The following is a 23,172-nucleotide window of genomic DNA, read 5'->3' as shown; positions in this document are numbered from 1 at the left end:
ATTAACTAGCAAAAGTATATTGACTTGTAAATTATTTGGTGCTCCTTTCCTATTTAGTTTTATTATGCTGGTATTATATTCTACTGGCTCACAATTATCTTGTGAGGAATTGTGTGTGATTGCATAAAGTGCTGTAAAATATTTACTTCTCTCCCCCAGCCAAACAAAACGATGAGATTGGATAATTCTCTAATATCAAGTCCAAGAAAACATTCAGCAGAATTAATTGCTATGGAAAAAAGACGATTACAAAAGCTAGAATATGAATATGCCTTGAAAATTCAAAAGTTAAAAGAAGCCCGCGCCCTCAAAGCAAAGGAACAGCACAATCTTGTTCCAGTTGTGGAAGAGGAACCTGAGTTTTCTTTACCGCAACCCTCACTTCATGATCTGACTCAAGATAAATTAACCTTGGACTCAGAAGAAAACGATGTTGATGATGAAGTTTTGTCAGGTTCAAACAGAGAGCGAAGAAGATCCTTCCTAGAGTCCAATGCTTTTACTAAGCCCAACCTTAAGCACACTGATACCCCTAACAAAGAGTGCATCAACAAACTCAGTAAAAGTACTGTAGAGAAGCCAGAACTTTTTCTAGGGTTAAAGATTGGTGAATTACAAAAATTATATTCAAAAGCCGACAGCTTAAAACAATTGATTTTAAAAACTACCACAGGCATTACAGAAAAGATTTTGCATGGTCAGGTAAGTGGGATTTCATATTTTGTATAAAATCTAGAGTTTACTCAGTGCCTCACTTGTCATGTAGAATTATTGTGATGTTGGGGTTTGTTTGTTTGTTTGTTTTTTGCAGGAGATCTCTGTGGACGTGGATTTTATTACAGCACAGAGTAAAACAACAGAAGTGAAGCCATGTCCTTTCAGACCCTACCAGAGCCCTCTTCTAGTCTTTAAATCATACAGGTATAAAAGAGAGAGTTAATAGTTTGAGTTTCAGGATTACTCTGGCTCTTAATAGAAGCATTTAAATTACAGTCAACTGGAAAACAAATCTTTTTATGGAAGTCAAAAAAGTATATTGCTATTGTTCTCAAATCATTTCAGAAATTATGGTTTAGCGTGTTCTTTGGGTTCAAATTCTGTTAAGTATTTTAGAACTAGAGTCTTGTGAAAAATTTCATTTATTAATTTAATACTACTTTTTTTTTTTTTTAAGATAGATTCTTACTATATAGCTGTGACTGTACTGGAACTTGCTTTATAGCCTCAAACTTGAAGTAATCCTTTTGCCTTTGCCTCCCAAGTGCTACAGCATCTTATAGCTGTGTGTTACCATTTTTTGGGCCAGTAAAGATGTTCAATTTTGAATTTTTGATATTAACAGTTTTCAGTTGCATTGACCAGCCTTTAGAATATTGACTTAGAAATTCTTAGATGGCTAGTGTTGTCCCACATTTTCAGAATGCTACAAGTTTTGGACTGCTAAATGAGCATGATTTTATGATAAAATTGTAAAGCATTTAATAGGTAGTATCAGGTCATATCTTAGCATTTGTATTGGCTGGTAATGTATACAAGAAATACTTTTAGAATAGAGCATTATTTATATTTTTTCTCTAAAATAAATAGTTTTTTATTACATCTTTTCGGTGATTGTTGTTGTTTATTTGTGCTGGGAATTGAACCTCATACATGCTAGGCAGGTACTCTGTTACTGAATGCTTCCCAGGCTTTTTTTTTCCCCTCCTTTCTTTTTATGAGATGGAGCCTTTTTATATCAACTTGGCTTTCTTTGAACTCAGCCTCCAAATGCTGAGAAAGAGTTGTGCACCACCTCCCTCCGTTTTCTACTTGACGTCTCTCATGTTCTCATTATACAAGTAGCTTATTATTATTACTACTTATATTCTTGTTATTTGTATTACTTTTGAGTGTTGATTTGATTATGTAAGCATTTTAACTGAGAAAGGAAAACTGAAGAAATTGTCTAGCTCTTAGGGAAATGTGTATGGACTATAAGTTTTCTATTCATTTTCTTTCTAGATTTAGTCCTTATTATCGAACCAAGGAAAAGCTTCCCCTGAGTTCAGTATCATACAGTAATATGATTGAGCCAGATCAATGTTTCTGCCGTTTTGATTTAACGGGAACATGTAACGATGATGATTGTCAGTGGTGAGTAGTTTTCATTTGGAGGAAACGTGTAGAGAAAGTTATGGTTCCGTGACTTAGATAAGTACACGGTTATCTCTTGTGCTATTTTATTTTAGGCAGCACGTGAAAGACTATACACTTAGCCGAAAACAGTTGTTCCAGGACATTCTATCATATAACCTGTCATTGATTGGCTGTTCAGAGACAAGTACTGATGAGGAAGTTGCTTCTGCAACAGGTTTGTAATGATTTCTAAATCCTATAGTGAAGTAGAAAGTACTTTATTTGATGCAGAAACCATAGAATACTAGCATACACTTGTGAGATAGTATTGTCAAATTTCTTCCCAGATTTTGGTGCCATATAATGTCTTTTGGCTTAACATAATCATTATTTATAGATATGTTTATTTATTATCATTATCCAGAGTTATTGTAAAGTCACTGAACTTTATCATTCTTCATTTGGGCCTTCTACTTTTACTTGATAACGTAGTTCATTTTAGTTCATGGACTGCCCACTCCAGTAAATATTGTAGTATGGTGGGAAGGATTTGCCATAGGAATTTAACCATAGGCCTTGCCCTTTCGTAAGTCATAGGTATTTACTGACTAGTACCATATATAGCTTAAATCTTAAGTTATTTGCTTCATAATCTTTAATTAGTATAGTTATTGCAGTCACATTTTTCTATTAAATACAGTATCATTTTTATTTTCAGAAAAGTATGTTGAAAAACTTTTTGGAGTAAACAAAGACCGAATGTCAATGGATCAGATGGCTGTTCTCCTTGTTAGCAATGTTAATGAAAGTAAAGGTCATAGTAAGTATGTATGTGTGTGTATGGATGCATGTGTGTTTCTTATTTCTGTGTGACTGCAGACTGTCTGGCATTTCGTTTTTAAAGAGAATGTTGTCTTTTATTACCATGATCAAGTAAATGTAGCTCTTTTAAAGTCTTTGATATAATAAAGAAAATACTTGGTTACATTGATTAACAGTCTTCTCCTATCTGTGTTAGCACCTCCATTTACAACTTACAAAGATAAAAGAAAATGGAAGCCAAAGTTTTGTAGAAAACCTGTATCAGAGAATAATTTTAGTAGTGATGATGAGCAGTCTGCAGGACCAATTCAGTATGGTAAGAAGTTACTTCATTTGAGCTCTAGGATTATTAAGTGGTGTTCCCTTTGTCAAAATAGTAACAATTCTTTCAGTGTATCTACTAACCTAGTCTATAAAATGTATTTTCTTAAACTTGTACAGTTGGTGTTTTTCATTGTCTTAACTGCAATTGCAATATAGTTATTTGTTGTGCAGAATTGATTCTAACATTGCAGAACATTTTTATTCATTCTCTGCTCAAGAAATAGGATGAACAAACTCTAATATATATGGTGCCTCATATATTTGCAAACATGCTTTAGTGGGGTGAGCATAGCTTCATTTGAAAACCACTGCCTTGTCAGAGTCTTGAAAGGTCATGTTCTTTTCTGCTTTATTTTGGAGTCTGTGTTTTCTGACATGGCAGTAAACTAGTGTGTGTGCGTGTATATATGTGTGTGAAACCAGTGAAGAAACTCATTGTAGAGTACATCCTGCATTCTCAGTTTTAGTTTGCATAATTTGTGGATTAATAATGAGGTCCAGGTACCTTCAGGTGCTTATTTGTGATTATGTAATGTGTAATTCTGTAGTTGAGATGTAGAAGAAACACTTTGTAACTTTTAACTTAGAATTCCCCCTCACACACATAGATACACAGGTCAAGGGTCTCATGTAGCCAAGGCTGGCCTTGAACTCCTGATTCTCCTGCCTCCACCTGTGGAGTGCTGGGTTTATAGGTGTGCACCATCATGGCTGTATTTTAACTTTTAGTTTAGTTTTAAAGTTATAATTCACAATTATTATTATGATTACCCTTGACATAATTAACATGTTTAATATTATTTACCAGCAGACCATAGCTCGTCTATAAGCTGAATCCTATTCTTATTTCCCTGGTGCTTGAAACAGCACCATTCGTACTTCCAGAAGTGTCGAGGTTTGAATGGTTAATTTTCTGATAGTTCAACTTCACAGCTGGAAATCTACCTTTCACTAGAATCTTCAGCGATGAGAAAATTTCCCGCCCTTGGGTTGTTAAAGAAGATATAAAGCTAATGTACTTGTTCTTACAGCCTTCAGACCAGAGAACCAAATCAATGTTCCAGCTTTGGACGCTGTTGTCACTCCAGACGATGTTAGGTATTTTACCAGTGACACTGACGACATTGCTAATCTAGAAGCAAGTGTACTCGAAAATCCTTCTCATGTACAGCTTTGGCTAAAACTCGCATACAAGTGCTTGAATCAAAATGAGGGGTAAGTCAACTTCATACTGTTTTGAAATATTTATACCTTTATGTTGCCAGAGGTTTCTGTCCAACCCGATCCCACAGCCGTTCAGTCCCAAAGAAACACACAGGTCTACATTAATCATAAACTGGTTGGACTATTTGCTCAGACTAGTAATCTTTCTTACATCTTAAATTAGCCCATAATTGTTGTCTGTGTTAGCCATGTGGCTTGGTTCCTTTTATCAGCGAGGCTTTCTCTTCCCAGAATTCTCCTGTTCTCGTCGTCCCGCTTCTACTTCTTGCTTGTCTACTGACCAATCAGCATTTTATTGAAACAATACAAGTTTTGACGAGTACAAGACCATTGTCCCACAGTACCTTTATGTTTTTTATTTTATTTTACCTGTGGTCATCAGCGGAGTCTTTTTGTTTGAGACAGGATTTCACTCTGACTGAGGTTGGTCTGCAGTTTGCTTCATGGCCCAGGCAGTCAGAGTGCTGACATTGCAAATGTAAGCTATTGCACCTGGTTTGAGTGTTTTAGTTTTTGAAACAGGATCTTTTAATGTAACCTTGATTGGTCTAGAATTTGCTGTGTAAGTGAAGATGACCTTGAATTAATGCTTTCCTCTTCTTACTTCCAAAGTACTGAAATTACAGGTACATTCCGTCATTCCTGGCTTTGAATCTTTGTTTTGTTTTTTGACAAAACCAAAACTGTAGTGTTGTTGCTCTAAACCTAGTAGAAAAGTTTAAGAATAAAGCTTCATTTTGTGTTCATGGCTCAGTGGATAAAACTGTTAATTATTTAATGGATAATAGGTGGTAAATTCTACTGAAGTTTGTTGCACATGGATCTTTAATCTTAGCGGGTAAGTTTGAGGCCAGCCTAGTATACATAGTGAGTTCCAGGCCAACCAAGGTTACACTGTAATAGCTTGTCTTAAAAACAAAAAAGGAGCCAGGCAGTGGTGACATACGCCTTTAATCCCAGCAGTCTTGAGGCAGAGACGGGTGGATCTCTGTGAGTTCAAGGACATCTAGGTCTAAAGAGTTAGTTCTAAGACTCTGAAGCTACAGAGAAACCCTTTCTCGAAAAACAAAACCAAAAGTCTTTTAGTAAAAGTTTGATGAGGATAGGAAAGATTTAAATTTTGGGTTAATTTGCAGTGGAGATTAAAGTTTACTTAAACACCTTCAAATTCTGATGGAATTGTTCTTTTTTTCTACATGTGGTTATTTTCAAGTTATGATAAATAATATATTCAACAGCTAGTAGTTTCTGTTACAAACTTCATACTGGACTTTTTAATAGTGGAGAGCAAGCCTGGAATAATGTTTACAGTGTAATTTTAAAGTATTATGAGAAGGAATCTACTGGGAAAGACTTATCTTAAAACTTGGTATAAACTGTTTAAGAAGGCTGTGATAAACCACACATACCTGAACATAGTCTTATTTAAGTTGCCTATGTGTGATTTCCACAAGAATGGGGTAAGTTACAGTGCTTTCTTGTCTTACTCCTTATTGAGTAAAGGACAAAAGAACTGTACATTACTCTATGAATAGGATCATGAGAGAATTATTTTCTTTAAGAAGATAGCAAGCCTTTGAGGTAAAAAGAACTATTATATTGAAAGCTTTGATATTTTGTGCCAGCAGTAGCTGGCCTTGAGAGAGAGAGTTGTTTAACTTTTTCTGTTTTCAAACAGTATAAATCATAAAAAGTATTGCTGAATATGTACATAGATCACATTTGAAGTTGATAATCCTAGTGCTTTTATTACATTATGTTTTATCTGTGGTAAATGCTTACTGAGTTTCTACTTTTTATTACTTTTTATCATTGTGGTCCTGGCTTCCTGTAGGTTCTTAATAGAAAGTAGAGTTTTAGTTTGGTTCATTTGATTAGTTCTGCTTAGATGTTACATGTTGTGATATATTTTATTTAGTTAGTTTCTGCACTGCTGGTGCTTGAAACCTGGTGCCATGTGCTTGCTAGGCACATGTGAGCTTCAGCCTTACCTGCTCTTATAATGGAACACTTGCCCTTTTTTTAAATGTACAGACTGTGTTCAGAATCTTTGGATTCTGCTTTGAATGTACTGGCTCGAGCACTGGAAAACAATAAAGACAATCCAGAAATTTGGTGCCATTACCTCAGATTGTTCTCAAAAAGAGGGACCAAGGAGGAGGTGCAGGAAATGTGTGAAACAGCTGTCGAGTATGCTCCTGACTATCAAAGCTTTTGGACTGTAAGTAGAAAAGCTAGCAGGCTTGTGTTTGATATGTATGCTATGTTCATAATTCCTTCGAACATCTTCATTGTTGGTATGTATCTTAATAGATTATACTTTATCAGTATGTGGATTTGCTTACCAGATTCTCAGGTTCCCAGTTACTTCTATAGGGATAGATTTTTGATGAAACATGAGGAATATTTAAAGAAGACAGATTTATTGGTTAAAGAGAAAAATAATGAGATGATTGGATAAATTATTATGTAGTTTTTATTTGGACAAAGTTAAGAGAGTTTAATAAAACATGAAAAATTTTTATTTTTTAAAATTTCTTCTGTTGTATACAATTATGATTCCTGGGATTTTTTTTTTATTTTTCTTCACTGTTTATGTAGTCTTACCTGTAATTTCTGCTAGTACTGTATCTTTTTTTAAAAATATTTATTTATTTATTATGTATACAATATTCTGTCTGTGTGTATGTTTGCAAGCCAGAAGAGGGCACCAGATCTCATTACAGATGGTTGTGAGCCACCATGTGGTTGCTGGGAATTAAACTCAGGACCTTTGGAAGAGCAGGCAATGCTCTTAACCACTGAGCCATCTCTCCAGCCCAGTACTGTATCTTTCTTTGAGAGATTTTTTTTCTTATCTAAACCTAAAATGATAATTGGTCCATTTGTGAAAAGGATTCATGTTTGTCAATATCTGAACTCAGGAATAACTTTTGTCCAGTGAACTCAGGTACCATTAAATTTGATCAATTTCTAGATGAATATGTTATCAGATGTCTTCCTTTGTTTCTAAGTCAGCTGAGACTTAGACCAGACCCTTGTAAACGGTAAGCACCCATATCACCACCGAGTCACATTCCAGTGCCAGAGACAAATTTATCAACGTTACTTTGTTTTTTTCCTTTGATACTGAATTTTCTATGTTGGTTAGCTTGGCTCAAACTCCTGAGTTAAAATAGTGCTCCTTCCTCAGCTTTGTGGCAATTCTGTGCCAACAGGCCTCATGTTTGTCATTTATTTGGTGAACATGAATTTGGATAGCATAATACTTCTTGATAAATGAACTGATTACTATAACTTGTCTTTTTTCAGTTGAGATGTTGAGTAGACTTGAATAGCAAAGGCTTTATTTGTTTAGAATCTGGAGGCTTATACTGAAGTTGTTGCTGTTGATAATCACAAGATTTTCCAATGAAAGAATATTAAAAAGATACATATTTTCCTTAAATTTGCTTGATCTTTAATGTGCTGTGCATTTCTAATACAGATGCTCTTTTTAAATTTTTTATATTTTGTGTGTATGAGTGTTTTGCCTGTATGTATGTCTGTGTACCACTTGTGTGTCTGTTGACTTGGGTGTTAGAGGATGTGGAACCTCTGGGTCTATTACAGATCATTGTGAGCCATTATGTGGGTAGTGGGAATTGAACCTCAGACCTCTGCAGCAGCTCTTAACTGCTGAGCTATCTCTCCAGCCCAGAGACTCTTCTAATTTTAAATAGTCACATCCCTATGTAACACAGACTGTATGATCATAAATGTAAGCTTTGTATATGTATCGTGGTCATGTCACTGTGTGTTGACTCAGAGATGCAGTGAATTCCTCTCAGGGATGATCTGGATAGTGCATCTTATTGATTTAGTTTATATATACGATTTTTGTGAAAGAAGGACAGATTAGGATATTTCACTGGAAAGTAGAGTTATACATTCTTATAGTTACTCTTTTCATAAATTGTACATCTGTTGAAGCAGTCAGTGTCTTAATTGAAAGACAAAAATTAACGTGTTTATTCTGTATAGCAAGATTAATTATTTGAAACTCTTTGGATCAGTTTCTACACCTAGAAAGCACCTTTGAAGAAAAGGATTACGTATGTGAGAGGATGGTACAATTTCTGATGGGAGCGGCCAAGCAGGAAATATCAGATATTCTGTCGTTTCATCTTTTAGAGGCTCTTTTGTTTAGAGTTCAACTGCACATATTCACTGGGAGGTGCCAAAGCGCACTTGCAATTTTACAGGTAAACATGTATTTTAGTGTTTAACTTTGTGGAAAGTGTGTGTACTGGTCTAAGATGTGAGAAACATTATTGGATTGTAAGGCCCAGGCTTCGGATTTGAATTCCTGTTTTGTTAGGTACACGTAAGTTGTAATAGCATTCTACTTTTGTTTGGTTGGCACACTGTCTTTTTTAGAGTTCTTACAAGGAAACATGGAAAGATTGTTTTAGGTACTCAATAACTAAACCTTAAAATACAATTTGAAAGGATAAAGAAAATCACCTGTATTGATTTGGACTTGGGTGTGTGTTTTTTCACTGTGTTTTGTTTTGTCTTTTACTTATTAGATTTTAAGTGTTAGGAAACTTGATACTTTTCATCTTATTTCACTAGTACATCATAAACTAAGGTAGTATATATAATCTGTTAATCTCTATAAGAATTTTCATTTACAAGCTGGGTGGTGCTAGCACACATCTTTAATCCCAGCACTCAGGAGGCAGAGGCAGGGGAATCTCTGTGAGTTTGAAGCTAGTCTGGTCTACAGAGTGAGCTTTAACACAGCCAGAGTTACCCAGAGAAACCCTATCGCAGGGGGAAAAAAGGCAACCAAAAAAAAAAAAAAAGATTTTTTTTTAACTTATATATTTAAGAATCACTTAAAATATAACAGTTTTATTTTTTAGATTTGAATCTTATTGTGGATAGGAACGTATTTTCAAAATCACTTTCAAATTATTTTTATTTTCCCTAGAATGCATTAAAACTGGCTAATGATGCAATTGTAGCTGAGTACCTTAAGGCAGATGATCGCTGTCTGGCGTGGCTGGCCTACATACATCTTATTGAATTTAATAGTCTCCCTTCAAAACTTTATGATCCATCCAATGACAATCCTTCAAGAATTGTTAACACAGAGCCATTTGTAATGCCATGGCAAGGGGTTCAAGATGTAAAGACTAATCCTGACTTATTATTAGCAGTTTTTGAAGGTAAGTGATATTTATAAATTATAATATCAACCATTACAAGTTATAAAACCAATGTTTAGCACATCAGTCATTTATTCATTATGATTCTACATAAAATAGAACAATTTTTAATAGTTACAGTAGTTAAATAGTAGTTTATTATCTGAATATTTTTAATATTACTAAATTAAGATAGTCATTACTCTATGAAAATAAAAAGTTAACGTTATGGTTTTATTTAATTATGGCAAAGAATATCAGATAAATGTGTTGTTAATAAATACAAGTGCATCTAAATGTAGACACTTCCTCATAATATAACTGGCATAGAGGAGTTATAGAATTGGACTGGAAAACTAGATTTTCTTGTTTATTTCATTTTTGTTTTGGCAGTCCTTTAAGGTAGAAGCTTCAAGGATATGTTTTTTTTTCATCTAGTTAATATTTTCTCCATCAATGAATTTTATGACTATTATATTCTAAACTTGAATCTGCCATTGAACATATATTAAAGTTTAAAACCTGTTCCTCCTTAAAAATAAGTATGAAGTGTGTATAATCCTTGTCAGATCTATGTATTGACATTAAGTATATAAGACCATATTTATTTATTTATTTTTTTAAATATTTATTTATTTATTTATTATGTATGCAATATTCTGTCTGTATGCCTGAAGGCCAGAAGAGGGCGCCAGACCTCTTTACAGATGGTTGTGAGCCACCATGTGGTTGCTGGGAATTGAACTCAGGACCTTTGGAAGAGCAGGCAATGCTCTTAACCACTGAGCCATCTCTCCAGCCCCTATAAGACCATATTTAATGTATTAGTATTGTAGTGTAAATTGTATGCTACAGAAGAAAGAATTATTTGGTGCAAGTCCTGCACTCAAAAGCGAGAGATTATTGTAGGCTTACAGACTCAAGGAAAGTGTCTGAGAGTTGGAACTGAGCTTTGAAGCAGGACTGTGATGTGCCCGATGGGTCTGTCTCAAAGACTCAACCTGTGCTTGTTTCTCTGTATTTCTTGAGCTCTTTAGATGGATTCTTATAATTGACTAAGTGCTTAGTAAATCCTTGTTGAATAACCCAGTAGAGAAAGGAAAGACGGGTCATTCCTGTTAGAGGAGCTAGGGAAATGAAAAGCAAGCTAATAAGAATTTAAAGAGAAATTTGAAGGAGAGTCCTTATAAAAGAATTTTTTTTGTTTGTTTTGTTTGTTTGTTTGTTTGTTTTGGTTTTTTGAGACAGGGTTTCTCTGTGGCTTTGGAGCCTGTCCTGGAACTAGCTCTTGTAGACCAGGCTGGTCTCGAACTCACAGAGATCCGCCTGCCTCTGCCTCCCAAGTGCTGGGATTAAAGGTGTGCGCCACCACCGCCCAGCTTAAGGAGAGTCCTTATAAAAGAATTTTGCTGGATTTTAAGACCTTTTAAAGGGTTATAGAATTGACTGATAAGAGATTCTTTAAGGAGAGAATGGTTGGGGGCTGGAGAGATGGCTCAGTGGTTAAGAGCATTGCCTGCTCTTCCAAAGGTCCTGAGTTCAATTCCCGGCAACCACATGGTGGCTCACAACCATCTGTAAAGAGGTGTGGTGCCCTCTTCCGGCCTGTAGGCATACACACAGACAGAATATTGTATACATAATAAATAAATAAATAAATAAATAAAATAAATATTAAAAAAAAAGGAGAGAATGGTTGAAATTGTACTATATATAGGAAAACAAACCAGAATGAGATTTCTGTGACTGAGGTATAAGAAAAAGCCAGTGAGATGGCTGTGGATAAAGGCACTTGTGTCTAAGACTGATGCCGACAGTCCATTCCTAGGGCACACTTGATGGGAGGAGAGACTGAATTCTTGCAACTAGCCCTCTGACCTCCACAGGAGTGCTTTGCCATGTGCTTGTGTTATGCAAAGGAACATTAAAAAATGAGGGAAAGATCTAATTTAGGGAAGACATTGAAGTAGCTATGAAACAGCAAAGGAAGTTGCCAGTCAAGTGATCAGAGAAAGATTCGAGGCAGAGGCAGGTGGATCTCTGTGAGTTTGAGGCCAGCCTGGTCTATAAGAGCTAGTTCCAGGACAAGCTCCAAAGCTACAGAGAAACCGTGTCTCCGAAAACAAAACAAAACAAAACAAAAAAAAAAAAAAAAAGAGAGAGATAATTTTGTGGTTTTATTTTTGGAATAGGTTTTGAGGAATTTAAGATAATTGCAGACACTAAGTAAAAATAGGGCTCTCGTAGGAGACAGTTTTACTCTTAACAGAAAGTAAGGTGATATATAAAAGGTTAAAAGTTTGGTGATACCTGAAGCTCCTCATCTGGGTAAATATCAGGGTTAAGTGAAGATGAAAAGGATGATGGGCGAGTAAAGGCTAGGCTTGTCCTTTCTCTTGAACTCTTAGAGTTATTACAGCATAGTCAACGAGTGGTTGTTTGGTTCACGTTGTGACGTTTTGTGGTAGATGCTGTGAAAGCTTGTACAGATGAGAGCCTTTCCAGTGGGGAAAGAGTAGAGGTCTGCCTTCCACTGTACACAAACATGATTGCTCTGCACCAGCTCCTAGAGAGGTAAGGCTGCATTAATAAACAACTCTATTGAAGGTCATCTTTGCGCAGGTGTTCAGCCATCTTTCTTTTCTTAAGGTATGAGGCGGCAGCAGAGCTGTGCCAAAGCTTACTGGAGTCGTGTCCCGCAAACTGCCAGTTACTGGAGACCCTGGCTGCTTTGTATTTGAAAACAGACGAGTGTGACAAAGCCAGGATGGTATGGCTCACCGCATTTGAAAAGAATTCTCAGAATGCAGAAATTTTTTATCATCTGTGCAAATTTTTCATCTTGCAGGTAAAAATAATTCTTAAATATGATGTTTTTTTATTTGTATTCCTTTATCACTGACTTCTTGGAAGGATATCCTTCTTGGCCTTCTGCCCTCTGTAGGTTAAGCTAGATTTTCCTGGTTTTGCTGTAGTTTACCATTGTGTTTGGTACAGGGCTTTGTCTCTGAACTCATCAAGAACACACACTGTTACTCATGTTTATCCCCAAGTGTCCTTGCCAGGGGCATATGTGATAGCTGCTTAAGATCTTAGCAGGTGAATGGGACCTGGGGATAATATTAGACACACTGTTGAATGATTAGTTGATTTTAATTCACAGTTGTTTCAAGTTCATTTCTGTTGCTGTGATTAAAAAAGAAAAAACAAAAGCAACCTGACAAGCAGCTTAGGGGAAGACAGGGCTTATTTTAGCTCATGGTTCCTGGGATTGCTTCAGCACTCAGGGTGTCAAGCAGCCAGTCATCCAGTCACAGTCAGGAGCAGAGAAGGGTGTGCGCATGTGTGCTTGTTAGCGCTCGCTTGTGCACACTTTTTAGTTCTGGTCCTCTGCTTGGGAATGGTACCATCCATAATGAATTCCCACAGGTCAACCAATCTAAATAGTTCCCCTGAGACTCTTCTTCTCCACAGATCGTCCCCCTGAGATTCTCTTTTTCACAGATCAGCCATCTAGACAGTTGCACTGAGACTCTCTTCCCCACAGATCAGCCATCTAGGTGGTCCCACTTAGACTCTCTTCCTCGGGGGTTTTAGATTGTCTCAAGCTGACATTTAGAACCAATCATCTCAAGTGAAGATGGTGTCTTAAACTTACTCATTTTGTCCCCATCTGCCCAAGAAATATAGTCTCATCATGATTTTTTTTTAGAAAAAACAAGACTTTCAAACATTTTTATTGATTATTATAAACCTGATATGTGTCACTCTTTTTTTTTTAAAATAGAACCAAGGCGATAATCTTCTTCCATTTTTGCGACAATTTATTGCATCCTTCTTTAAACCTGGGTTTGAGAAGTATAGTAACGTGGACTTATTCCGGTGAGTTGTGTAAATTTTGATTTGTTGAGTGAGAGACTATAGGTCAATGAGAAACCCTGTCTCAAAAAACAAACAACAAAACTCTTAGTTTAACACATTACCTTCTCCAGCCTCTGAAATGTTTTGTGAACAGCTTTAGAGGATGTTTTTCCTCACCCATGGGTTTCTCAGTAGCTCTGTATCTACTACCCTTGCTCTGCTGGGAGCTCTGTCCCAACATTAAAAGATACATCAGGTCATAAAAATGATCTTGTGGAAGATTTTGAGCTTTTCTTCCTCCTCATTTCTCTGTAGGGGATCAGTAGTGTTTTGTTTCTTTGAGCCAGAAAATACTTCAGGTTTGCAGGACATTTTATTACTTCAAATGCATCTGTAATGTAGTAAAAAAGAAAAAACAAAGAGCCCTCAAACAATATGTAAATGAATGGATGTGTTCCAGTAAAGCTTTGTTTATAAAAATATAATTTGCTGACTGTGAGGAAAAACATAATCAAAAAGAAACTATTTATGATATTCTGTTACTGCGTTTGACTGCAAGGAAGACCTATGTATAATATAGCCTTAATTTGTTTTCTTTTAAGATTTAAAAAGTTATAAATTGTGTGTGTGTGTGTGTGTGTGTGTGTGTGTGTGTGTGTAAATGCAATACTCGAGGTGTCAAAGAGGAGGTGTTGGGTCCCCCCAGAGCTGGAAGAGCAGCCAGCACACGCTCTTAACACTGAGCCATCTCTCCAGCTCCTATAAGAATCCTTATAGAAAATACTGATGAGCGAAAATCAAACCTTGTTTTTGTGTTAGCAAGTCAAATAATATGTGCAAATTCCTTTTTAGATGTTACCTCCACCCTTCCTTCCCCAGTCTACCAGTTACAATAACCTGTAATGTCAGTCACATTTGGTTTTAACTAACCCAGGCTTTTTGGGTTTTGCCTGTTTATATGGCTATACACCAGGTGTGTGCCTAGAACCTGAGGAGATCAGAAAGAGGGCTTTGGATGCTCTGGAACTATAATTCCAGATGGTTGTGAGCTGCCAAATTGGCTAATAAAATCCAGAGCCCTGGATATTGGGAATTGTTCTCCCAAGTTCTTTGGGAGAGCAGCCAGTGATTTTAAAACCTAAGTTCTCTGTCCAACTATCTCTTACTGACTCTGATTAAAAAAAAAAAAATTAGTCTGTTTAGCTCAGATTTTTTTCTTTGTAAATTTGAACCTTTACATCTTGTCAGTTAATTTTCCTAATTTTGGCATCGTCTAAAAAATTCTTTAGCTTGGCAGTAGTAGCACACACCTTTTAATCCCAGCACTTCAGAGGCAGAGGCAGGTAGATCTCTGAGTTTGAGGCCAGCCTGGTCTGTAAACGATTTCTTTACCGCTTGTTAACAAACAAAATCCATGCACAAATACCAAAGCACAAAAGGGGAATCTGAGCTGAATCACAAGCCACTGTTAACACCCATGGTCGCTCACACCTCAATGGAAGGAGATATCCTTTCTCCCTGTCACATCTGTCCTCAGTGTAAAGCCCACCTCTTAGACTAAAGCGCTCTTTTCAATTGGATAGCGGACAGGTAACAGAGTTCCCATAACATCTCCCCCTTTTTTCTTTAAGAAGGAAAGGTTCTAACTGTAGCATAGTAAAATTATGTAACAATAAGAATTATTATCAAATATTGTCCAAATAGAAAGGAAAGGCAATAACCTTAACAAAAACGAAACTACATACAAGAACAATTATCAAGTAAATCTGTTTTCAATGTCAAGTCCATAAATAATGGGCAAATTTATAGAGATTACTCCATTAGCTGTCCCCTCCTGAAGAGTTTAAAGTTTTGAACCTAATATGCCTTGCGACAAGATTCGGAAGAACTGTAACTGCCTACACTGGTCTACAGAGTGAGTGAGTTCCAGAACAGCCAAGGCTACACTGAGAAACCCTGTCTCAAAAAACCAAAGCAACAATGAAAACGAAACAAATTCTTTGGCATATACACATTAATATTTTAAATATAGTTACAGCAAAACAGTTTTAAATGTGAATTAACAAAAGAAAAACACAAAGAATTCAGTTTGGTTCCCTCCTCCATACCCAGTTTTTTTTTTTTTTTTAATTAAATTGGTTTGTTTTCGAACTTTGGCAAAAGACTAATTCAAGGCCAAACAAAACCCTTTATAGACTTGTGTTCTGGTTTTCCCTTGGGCATGGAGGTAATTAGTTTAGCTTAAAAGGGGATGATGCCAGATTTTGCCTTGGTAACTAATCAAAGGTCTTTAGATCTACTTGAGGCTAGCTTAATTGAACACAATAAAAAAACAGTAGCAATAAAAATTTGGAGCTAGATTGGCTCTAAATCATCTTACTGTTTTTTACTGAGACATCTTGCTTTATTAAATTCTTTTGTGAAATAATCATATATCACCAAGAACTAAGAAAAGACATCTGCATTTTCAAAGTTCTTGTTAGCCAGGCATGGTGGCACACTCCTGTGATCCAAGCACTTGTGAGGTGGAGGATGTAAGTTTAAGACCAGCCTGGGCTACATAGTGAGAAAAGAAAATGTTTTTTGAGTTAAATATTAGAAGAATGTCAATAAATGATGTAATGTTTGGCACTGCTATTTTTATGTATATAAACTATGTTTATATATGTTTTTAAGCCTACATTATAATCATTTAATTAGTAGAAATCAGTGTTCATGATATAATCTCCTGCCCCCTTTTTTTGTTGCTGTTGTTTTTTGAAACAGGGTTTCTCTGCATATCTCTGGCTGTCCTGGAACTCACTTTGTAGGCCAGGCTGGCCTCGAACTCACAGAGATCCACATGCCTCTTCCTTCCAAGTGCTAGGATTAAAGGCATGCGCCACCACCTGGCTTCAAGATATAATTTTATGGCAGAAATTATAAAGTAAAATATGTGCTGTAATATGTACCTGAAAGTAAATTTGGTGAGCTTTTTCTTTTTTTAAAGGTGTATTTATTATGTATACAACGTTCTCCCTCCATGTATGCCCATACACCAGAGAAGGGCTAGATCTCATTACAGATGGTTGCTGGGAATTGAACTCAGGACCTCTGGAAGAGCAGTCAGTGCTCCTAACCACTGAGCCATCTCTCCAGCCCTGATCAACCTTTTCTCTGTAACATTTAGTATAAAAGATGACAAGCAGTAAGAAGTATTCATTGTTTCAAATAAATTTAGACAGTAAAGTTGGTGTTTTCATTCACGTTGAGGAAGTTACCCTAGAGATTATACAGTTTTATGTCTTTTAGATTTAAAGTTAACGGGGATTCTAAAATCCTTGGAAATCTAGTGGGTAACTCAGGGTAATGCAGCTAGCTGTGATAGTTGGGATGCCCGCACTTGAGATGTCCTTTGTTGCTGCCTTCCCACAGGCTGGGCTAGCCCTTTAATACTTTCCCTGTGCAGTCCTTTTCTAATGTTAATGATTATACGAGATTGCCATTTCAAGATTAGATGACTCTGAGACTCCGGAGTTACACATAAAGAGGTTCAGATTCATTGGAAGGGAAACTGAAGTAGTGGAAATCAAATAAATAGACTTCTTATTTGAGTGTCTAAGAACCTTTTAGTAGTTTTTTTCTTTTTTTGAAAGGGGGTGATAGAATCCAGAGCATTCTCTGCTTTGTTTGATGATGCCTCTTTCTGATAAATGCTTTTACACAATATTTTGCTCGTTATATCTGAACTAAACTTCTGTGTTGTGTGCTTGCGCGCACACTAGTGTGTGTGTGTGTGTATGTGTGTGTGCACGCACATGTGTGCACGGAAGATTGAGATAGCAGGTTTTGTAAGCACTTTCCCCCCTAGAAGAATGTACAGATTTTGTGGAGATTTCAGATACTTAGTAATCTGATTTGGTCTTTATTTTTAATTTGGTTTAATTAGATGATTTTTTTTTAAGTTTTGGGGATAGAATTACAAATTTATTTGGGGGAGTTAGTTCATATTGGTATAAAAGTAAAATTTTCAGTAAGTATAATTTTAGAAAAGTTCATATTTTATAGAAATATTTCAATTAAGTTGAAATTAAAGATTATCTGTGTTAGTATTTTAACCCGTGTTTGCCTAGGCATAATTTCATACAATGTTGGGATTTTCTTCTTTCAGATATCTCTTAAATATCCCAGGACCACTTGACATTCCAGCCTGTTTATGTAAAGGGAATTTTGATGATGATATATTTAACAACCAAGTTCCTTATTTGTGGCTGATTTACTGGTGAGACATTACCTACTGTGGAGAGGAACATTACATGTTAAGCCTATCTTGTATTTGTAGCTGATGTTGATTACTGAGTTGTTGTGCATTAAAAGCCTGCCTCACTGAAGCAGATTTAAAGAGATGCCAAGGCTGGTTATTTACAAGACAAAAGCAAGTAGACTTTACTGTAATATTATCTGTGGTGTTTAAGTGTACATTGTCATTCTGTAACCTAATAAAATCAAACTGTAAACATTTTTCTTCATTCCTTAAACAGCCTTTGTCATCCTCTTCAATCAAGTATTAAGGAGACAGTAGAAGCATATGAGGCAGCACTGGGGGTGGCCATGAGGTCTGATATAGTGCAGAAGATTTGGATGGAGTAAGTTTAGTCCCTGTTATGGATGGGAGTTTTAGAATAACCCTGTGGTGGGGAAAAGGGTGATCAGCTTTTTGGTGAGTTACTGGCTTAATTATTCTAAAGTAAAATGTTTTTCTTTTGGCAGTTATCTTGTCTTTGCCAATAATAGAGCTGCTGGATCCAGAAACAAAGTCCAAGAATTCAAATTTTTTACTGACTTAGTGAATAGATGTTTGGTTACTGTCCCTGCCCGATACCCCATCCCTTTTAGCAGTGCTGATTACTGGTCCAACTATGAATTTCATAATCGGGTAAGAACTTAATTTTTTCCTTTAGATGTTTGTATATAACAGAAAATTGAGCAATAACAGCAAAGCAGAACTGCTGCTTTATATCAAGAGCTTTTCCTGGGACCACTGTCCTAACATTCGCTGTCATTCCTGTCTTCAGTTCTTTTTGCTTCCAAGTCCAGGAAAAGGTGCCCTGTTAGGCCCCATAGAATCAGTGTATCCATTGTAGCTGATCTATTTGCTAAGTTCTGTCGAGCAAATTCAGCTACAGGGCATAACAAAGCTGAAAATGAGGAGCTGTTTACATTTGTAATAGTAAAGTCTGATTAACGATACATTCACAAAGGGTCTTTTATAGGAATGAGGTGTTGTTTACATTTATAATGTGAAACCTGATTAAGGATGCACTCACAATGGTATGTTATAGGTGATGAAACAAAGTGCTTTTTTCTCTTTCAGTCTCATTTCAGTCAATATATAATTACTCCAAAGCTCACGGTAGACTTAGATACTCTCAGCCCGTCTCACCGCATAGGTTGGTTCTGCGCTAATCAGGATAAGCAGTTACTGTATGCTGTGCTTCTGTGCCATTCTTTATCCCAGAGACTATAAACAGTACATGGACATTAAGTCATGTTTTCTCACAGGATTCCAGGAGCAACACGTGGCAAGTACAATTAGCCCTCTTCACTTGCCCAGCAGTACAGCAAGTAAAGGTAGACTCAGGACAGAACACTCAGACTCCTGGCTTCCTGTCAGTGCTTTGTCTGTTGCGCTCATAGACCAGAGTCTCTAATTTGTAGTTATGAAAGTGGCTAGTATAATTAATGGTAATTAATCACACATTATAATTTGTACATTTGTGTCTTAATGACTTTTTCATTAAAATACATACAGTAGCTAGATTCTGCTTTGTAGTTGCGTACTCATTCCCTCCCTCAACCTTCACAGGTTATTTTCTTTTATTTGAGCTGTGTTCCAAAGACTCAGCATTCCAAAACCTTGGAACGCTTTTGCTCTGTTATGCCAACTAATTCTCGACTTGCACTGAGGTAAGAAAAATTTTGGTTCTCAGCTCAGAAGTATAGGCCCTTCATATGAAATTATTCTTGAAAACTTGATAAGACTATGTGGTTCTCCCCTTTCCTCATGGATACATACTACTTTATCTCAGAATTGTTCAATCATATTTAGTTATTCATACAAAAGCCAATGTGAAAATCTGGTCATTTCAGAGAACTATAGCATTAGAATATGCATTTTTAAAGCAGTAGGCCTGTTTTACGTGGTAGGGGAATATGAAGAGATTTTCATGGCAGTTATTCAAATACTTAGCAGGTAATGGAATCTCATAGATTGGTGACATAAAATCAAATTCCTAAACTTAAGCTTTCAAACTGTATTTAAGCACTGCCCTGGGTTTTCCTGCGCTCTGTTAGAGTCAGAGAATTTCAGAACACACTGTGGTTGTTCTGCTCTGTCAGGGTAAACCTTGAGTTTACTTTCAAAAACAAGCTTGTAATTTTTATGGAGTACTTAACCTGTCCTTGCTTAGGCATCCACTGGTACCGTCATCTCTGCTTGACTGTGACTTTACCATATAGCTGCTTCTACAGTTTATAAGATACCTAAAGTGCTGTTTGGATATTCTCTTGTGTTTTAAAGTATGTTCTCCATACTGTGATGCATATATATACATATACATATACGCGCGTGCTCACACACATATATAAGAGTTAAGTTTTTAAGAAAATTAGCCATATTGTTCATGGCTAATAATTAAATTTCATACCATCCATGTTAATCTTCAGAAGCCAATTGTAGAAATTTAAATAAGAAAATTTTCTTTGCTAAGCATGTGAAGTAGAAAATATGATTGTATTTTGGTTCTGTTTGTATCTAGTGTCTATTATGATAAGCATTTTAGAACATAGGTAGTTTCGTTGCAGGTAAACCACAGTCTCTGTTTTGGTGCATTCTTCCTGTGGTTATCCCTGTTACTCCCCCTGCAATGAGAATAAGAACTTAACTCTTAGTCATTATATTTCCATTTTAGTTCCAGAAATATTCAATATTAAATGTGCTATTTGCTCTATGAAGGAAAAATAATTTTAAAAATTGCATTAGTTATTGAGTTGAAGGTTATATAATGAGATTGCTTTTGTTTTCTGCAGGAGTACATGAGCCTTTTGTTATTGAAGATAACCGTAACAATAGTTAGCACATTCTGATCCCGGGACAGTTGTCATAAGAGACATTCTATAAATATTTGCTGAATGTCCCTAATAGGATTTCATTGACCAATGTTTGTACCTTGTCGTGTATTCTGTCATACAGCGTATTTGGGGTGCCCTATACGTTGAATGCTTTGTTCATTTTCCTGAATGTACTTTACAGGCTGCTTCAGCACGAATGGGAAGAAAGCAATGTTCAGATTCTGAAACTTCAAGCCAAGATGTTTACATATAATATCCCAACATGCCTGGCCACCTGGAAAATGTAATGCAACAATCGTGTACATGTTTTTATAGCTATGTTTTTATTTGTAAGGGTTGCTCCAGACAGGTAAATCTGAAATAGCATCTTTTCTCCCATTCCGTAGGCAGGCCTAATATAGAGTTGTTTGGGGCACTTGTTATAGTTTTAATACCTAAATGAGTAAAATTCTTATTAATAGCTGTCTCTACAATCTTGAAAGAAGTAATAATAAGGACATCACTTTAATGAGGGAAAACATTTAGATATCTAATAATACAGTATTGTTATTACACTTTAGGACATCTTTAAATTGTAGGGTTTTCCCTTTTATAGTCTGGTTTCTTAAAGGTTTTTTTTTTTGTTTGTTTATTTTAATCTTAACTAGTTTTGAGTTGTATTTATTTCTTTCCCCACTCCCATGAATCTTATTCGTGTTCAAAAACACTGGTCTGTTTTATTCTTGTAAAGTTGATAAAAATTGTTGAATTTTTCTTTTCACTATAGGTTACACTCCTTGGAAGTTTAGCGTGTTACTTTCAGGAAGTTTTGTACTCAGATTACCACAATCAGTATTCTGCCAGTGGTGGTGTCTCACTTTGTTTGAAGATATATAAATTTTTCCCCCTTTTCTATATTCCTTTTTTCCCTTAGAGCCATTGCTGCTGAGATTGTACTAAAGGGACAAAGAGAGGTAAGCCATCTGTTACTGAATTATCAGACGGACCACGTTTTTCCATTTAGCTATTCTGCCCTTTTTCGGCCTTTTGCTTTAAAAGGATTAAAGATAGAAGTTAGCATTCTAAGAACTCTACTTGGAATCTCTAAAGCTTAAGACAAGCATTTTTGACTTGAATGTTAGTATACTGTAAAGTTCTGCCTTGAAGTGGACAGGATTGTGAAGGTGTTGTCCATGGTGTTTCTGATGACAGTGTGTCTGTCTATCTTATAGGTCCACCGTTTATATCAGAGAGCCTTGCAGAAGTTACCTCTTTGTGCGTCACTGTGGAAAGATGTAATGCTTTTATCTTTTATTTTATCTTGACGTTTTCCTATAAATTTTCTGCATGTGCCATATCCATTGATGTGGTAAATGCTCAACCCTAGCTGTCTCTTACTTCTCCGCTTCCCTGTCTTTTACAGCAACTCTTGTTTGAAGCATCAGAAGGAGGTAAAACTGATAACCTGAGAAAACTAGTTTCCAAGTGCCAAGAGATTGGAGTCAGCCTAAATGAGCTCTTAAATTTAAACAGTAACAAAACAGAAAGCAAGAATCACTGAACACTGGGTGCAGTCAGTTCTAAGCCCTTATAATAATTGCCAAAATTATTCGAATGATTCTTCAAGATTAGGCTGATCCCTGGCTAAGGTCTGTGTAAGGCAGACGAGCATTCTTGATCATATCAAGTTCCCTACAATATCCTGTTTTTAAAACCGGAAGCAATGAACATGAATGACACTCTTGGAATGGATAAATGAACTTCCTGTTTGGCCTGCTTCTGGGCCCTGCCAGATTCTCTAACATCATGTACGTAAGTATAGCTCCTCAAAATGACTGACGTTTATTTTTATTTTACTTTGTTTTTGGTTTTGTTTTTTACTTTCCCTACCTTTATGTTGTGCTATTCCTGGTCCACTTGACACTCTCTGATGCCTGAGAGATTCTTGTTTGGGATTTAGTTTCCAGGGCCGTGTTTACAGCAGGCAGTCTCTTTTAGTTCCTCCTCTTAAAATCTCTGAGATTTTTCATTTCAGGGTTTCAAACGTAAGCAGTCTATCTTAAGGAAAGTGTACTGCCATGACCCCAAGTCTGCTAGTTGCACTTGAGTGTTCTAGCAGGGTTGTTCATTGCCCTTCCTACGCTCTGGACTCCTTGCCGAGACTGTTTAACTTGAAGATTTAAAGAAACGATTGCAAATGCCATGCATCAGAACCTAAGAGTGGTCAAATATTATGTGCAATTTTTTTGTAAAGAAATTAATTTATAATAAAGTTTAACAGTTTAAAGAAGTTAATATTTGAACTGCTTTGTATTGAAATACTACTCTGTAGTATTAAATTGTTTACATACAAACTATTTTAATATAAGTTAACTTTTTAAACATGTCGCTGTCTTTATTCACTTCTCACTCTGGTGGGAAAAGGTTGAAGTAGGAGATAGGGTTGTTTCCCATGACATCACTTTCTTCCTCTCTAGTTCCTTTCCTATTTAGAACAACAGTGAAACAAAACGAGACGAGAGAGTGGCTTTTTAATTAGTGA

At 36.2% G+C, this 23,172-nt stretch overlaps 1 protein-coding gene across 1 annotated transcript in view; it reads left to right on the top strand.

Moving 5' to 3' along the window:
- Zfc3h1 (zinc finger C3H1-type containing) overlaps positions 1 to 22,920 on the top strand; it is a 52,072-nt gene extending 29,152 nt beyond the window's left edge. The window contains exons 15-35 of the mRNA XM_041666867.1: positions 160 to 702; positions 812 to 921; positions 2,002 to 2,133; positions 2,229 to 2,350; positions 2,834 to 2,935; positions 3,134 to 3,253; positions 4,293 to 4,476; positions 6,520 to 6,706; positions 8,541 to 8,729; positions 9,464 to 9,701; positions 12,149 to 12,254; positions 12,330 to 12,528; positions 13,468 to 13,562; positions 17,692 to 17,802; positions 18,062 to 18,166; positions 18,291 to 18,456; positions 19,387 to 19,487; positions 20,833 to 20,934; positions 21,565 to 21,604; positions 21,863 to 21,925; positions 22,054 to 22,920. Of these exons, the coding sequence (XP_041522801.1) occupies positions 160 to 702; positions 812 to 921; positions 2,002 to 2,133; positions 2,229 to 2,350; positions 2,834 to 2,935; positions 3,134 to 3,253; positions 4,293 to 4,476; positions 6,520 to 6,706; positions 8,541 to 8,729; positions 9,464 to 9,701; positions 12,149 to 12,254; positions 12,330 to 12,528; positions 13,468 to 13,562; positions 17,692 to 17,802; positions 18,062 to 18,166; positions 18,291 to 18,456; positions 19,387 to 19,487; positions 20,833 to 20,934; positions 21,565 to 21,604; positions 21,863 to 21,925; positions 22,054 to 22,191 (3,153 nt within the window). The 3' untranslated portion in view covers positions 22,192 to 22,920. The remainder of the gene's footprint in view (positions 1 to 159; positions 703 to 811; positions 922 to 2,001; positions 2,134 to 2,228; positions 2,351 to 2,833; positions 2,936 to 3,133; positions 3,254 to 4,292; positions 4,477 to 6,519; positions 6,707 to 8,540; positions 8,730 to 9,463; positions 9,702 to 12,148; positions 12,255 to 12,329; positions 12,529 to 13,467; positions 13,563 to 17,691; positions 17,803 to 18,061; positions 18,167 to 18,290; positions 18,457 to 19,386; positions 19,488 to 20,832; positions 20,935 to 21,564; positions 21,605 to 21,862; positions 21,926 to 22,053) is intronic.
- Positions 22,921 to 23,172: the final 252 nt, after the last annotated feature.

This window comes from Microtus oregoni, unplaced genomic scaffold, assembly GCF_018167655.1.
Source record: "Microtus oregoni isolate MIOR12 unplaced genomic scaffold, Mior012 000001F_ref0000356, whole genome shotgun sequence".
Taxonomy (NCBI): Eukaryota; Metazoa; Chordata; class Mammalia; order Rodentia; family Cricetidae; genus Microtus; species Microtus oregoni.
The sequence above is the reverse complement of the archived record's forward strand: the minus strand, read 5'-3'. Positions and strand labels throughout refer to the sequence as shown.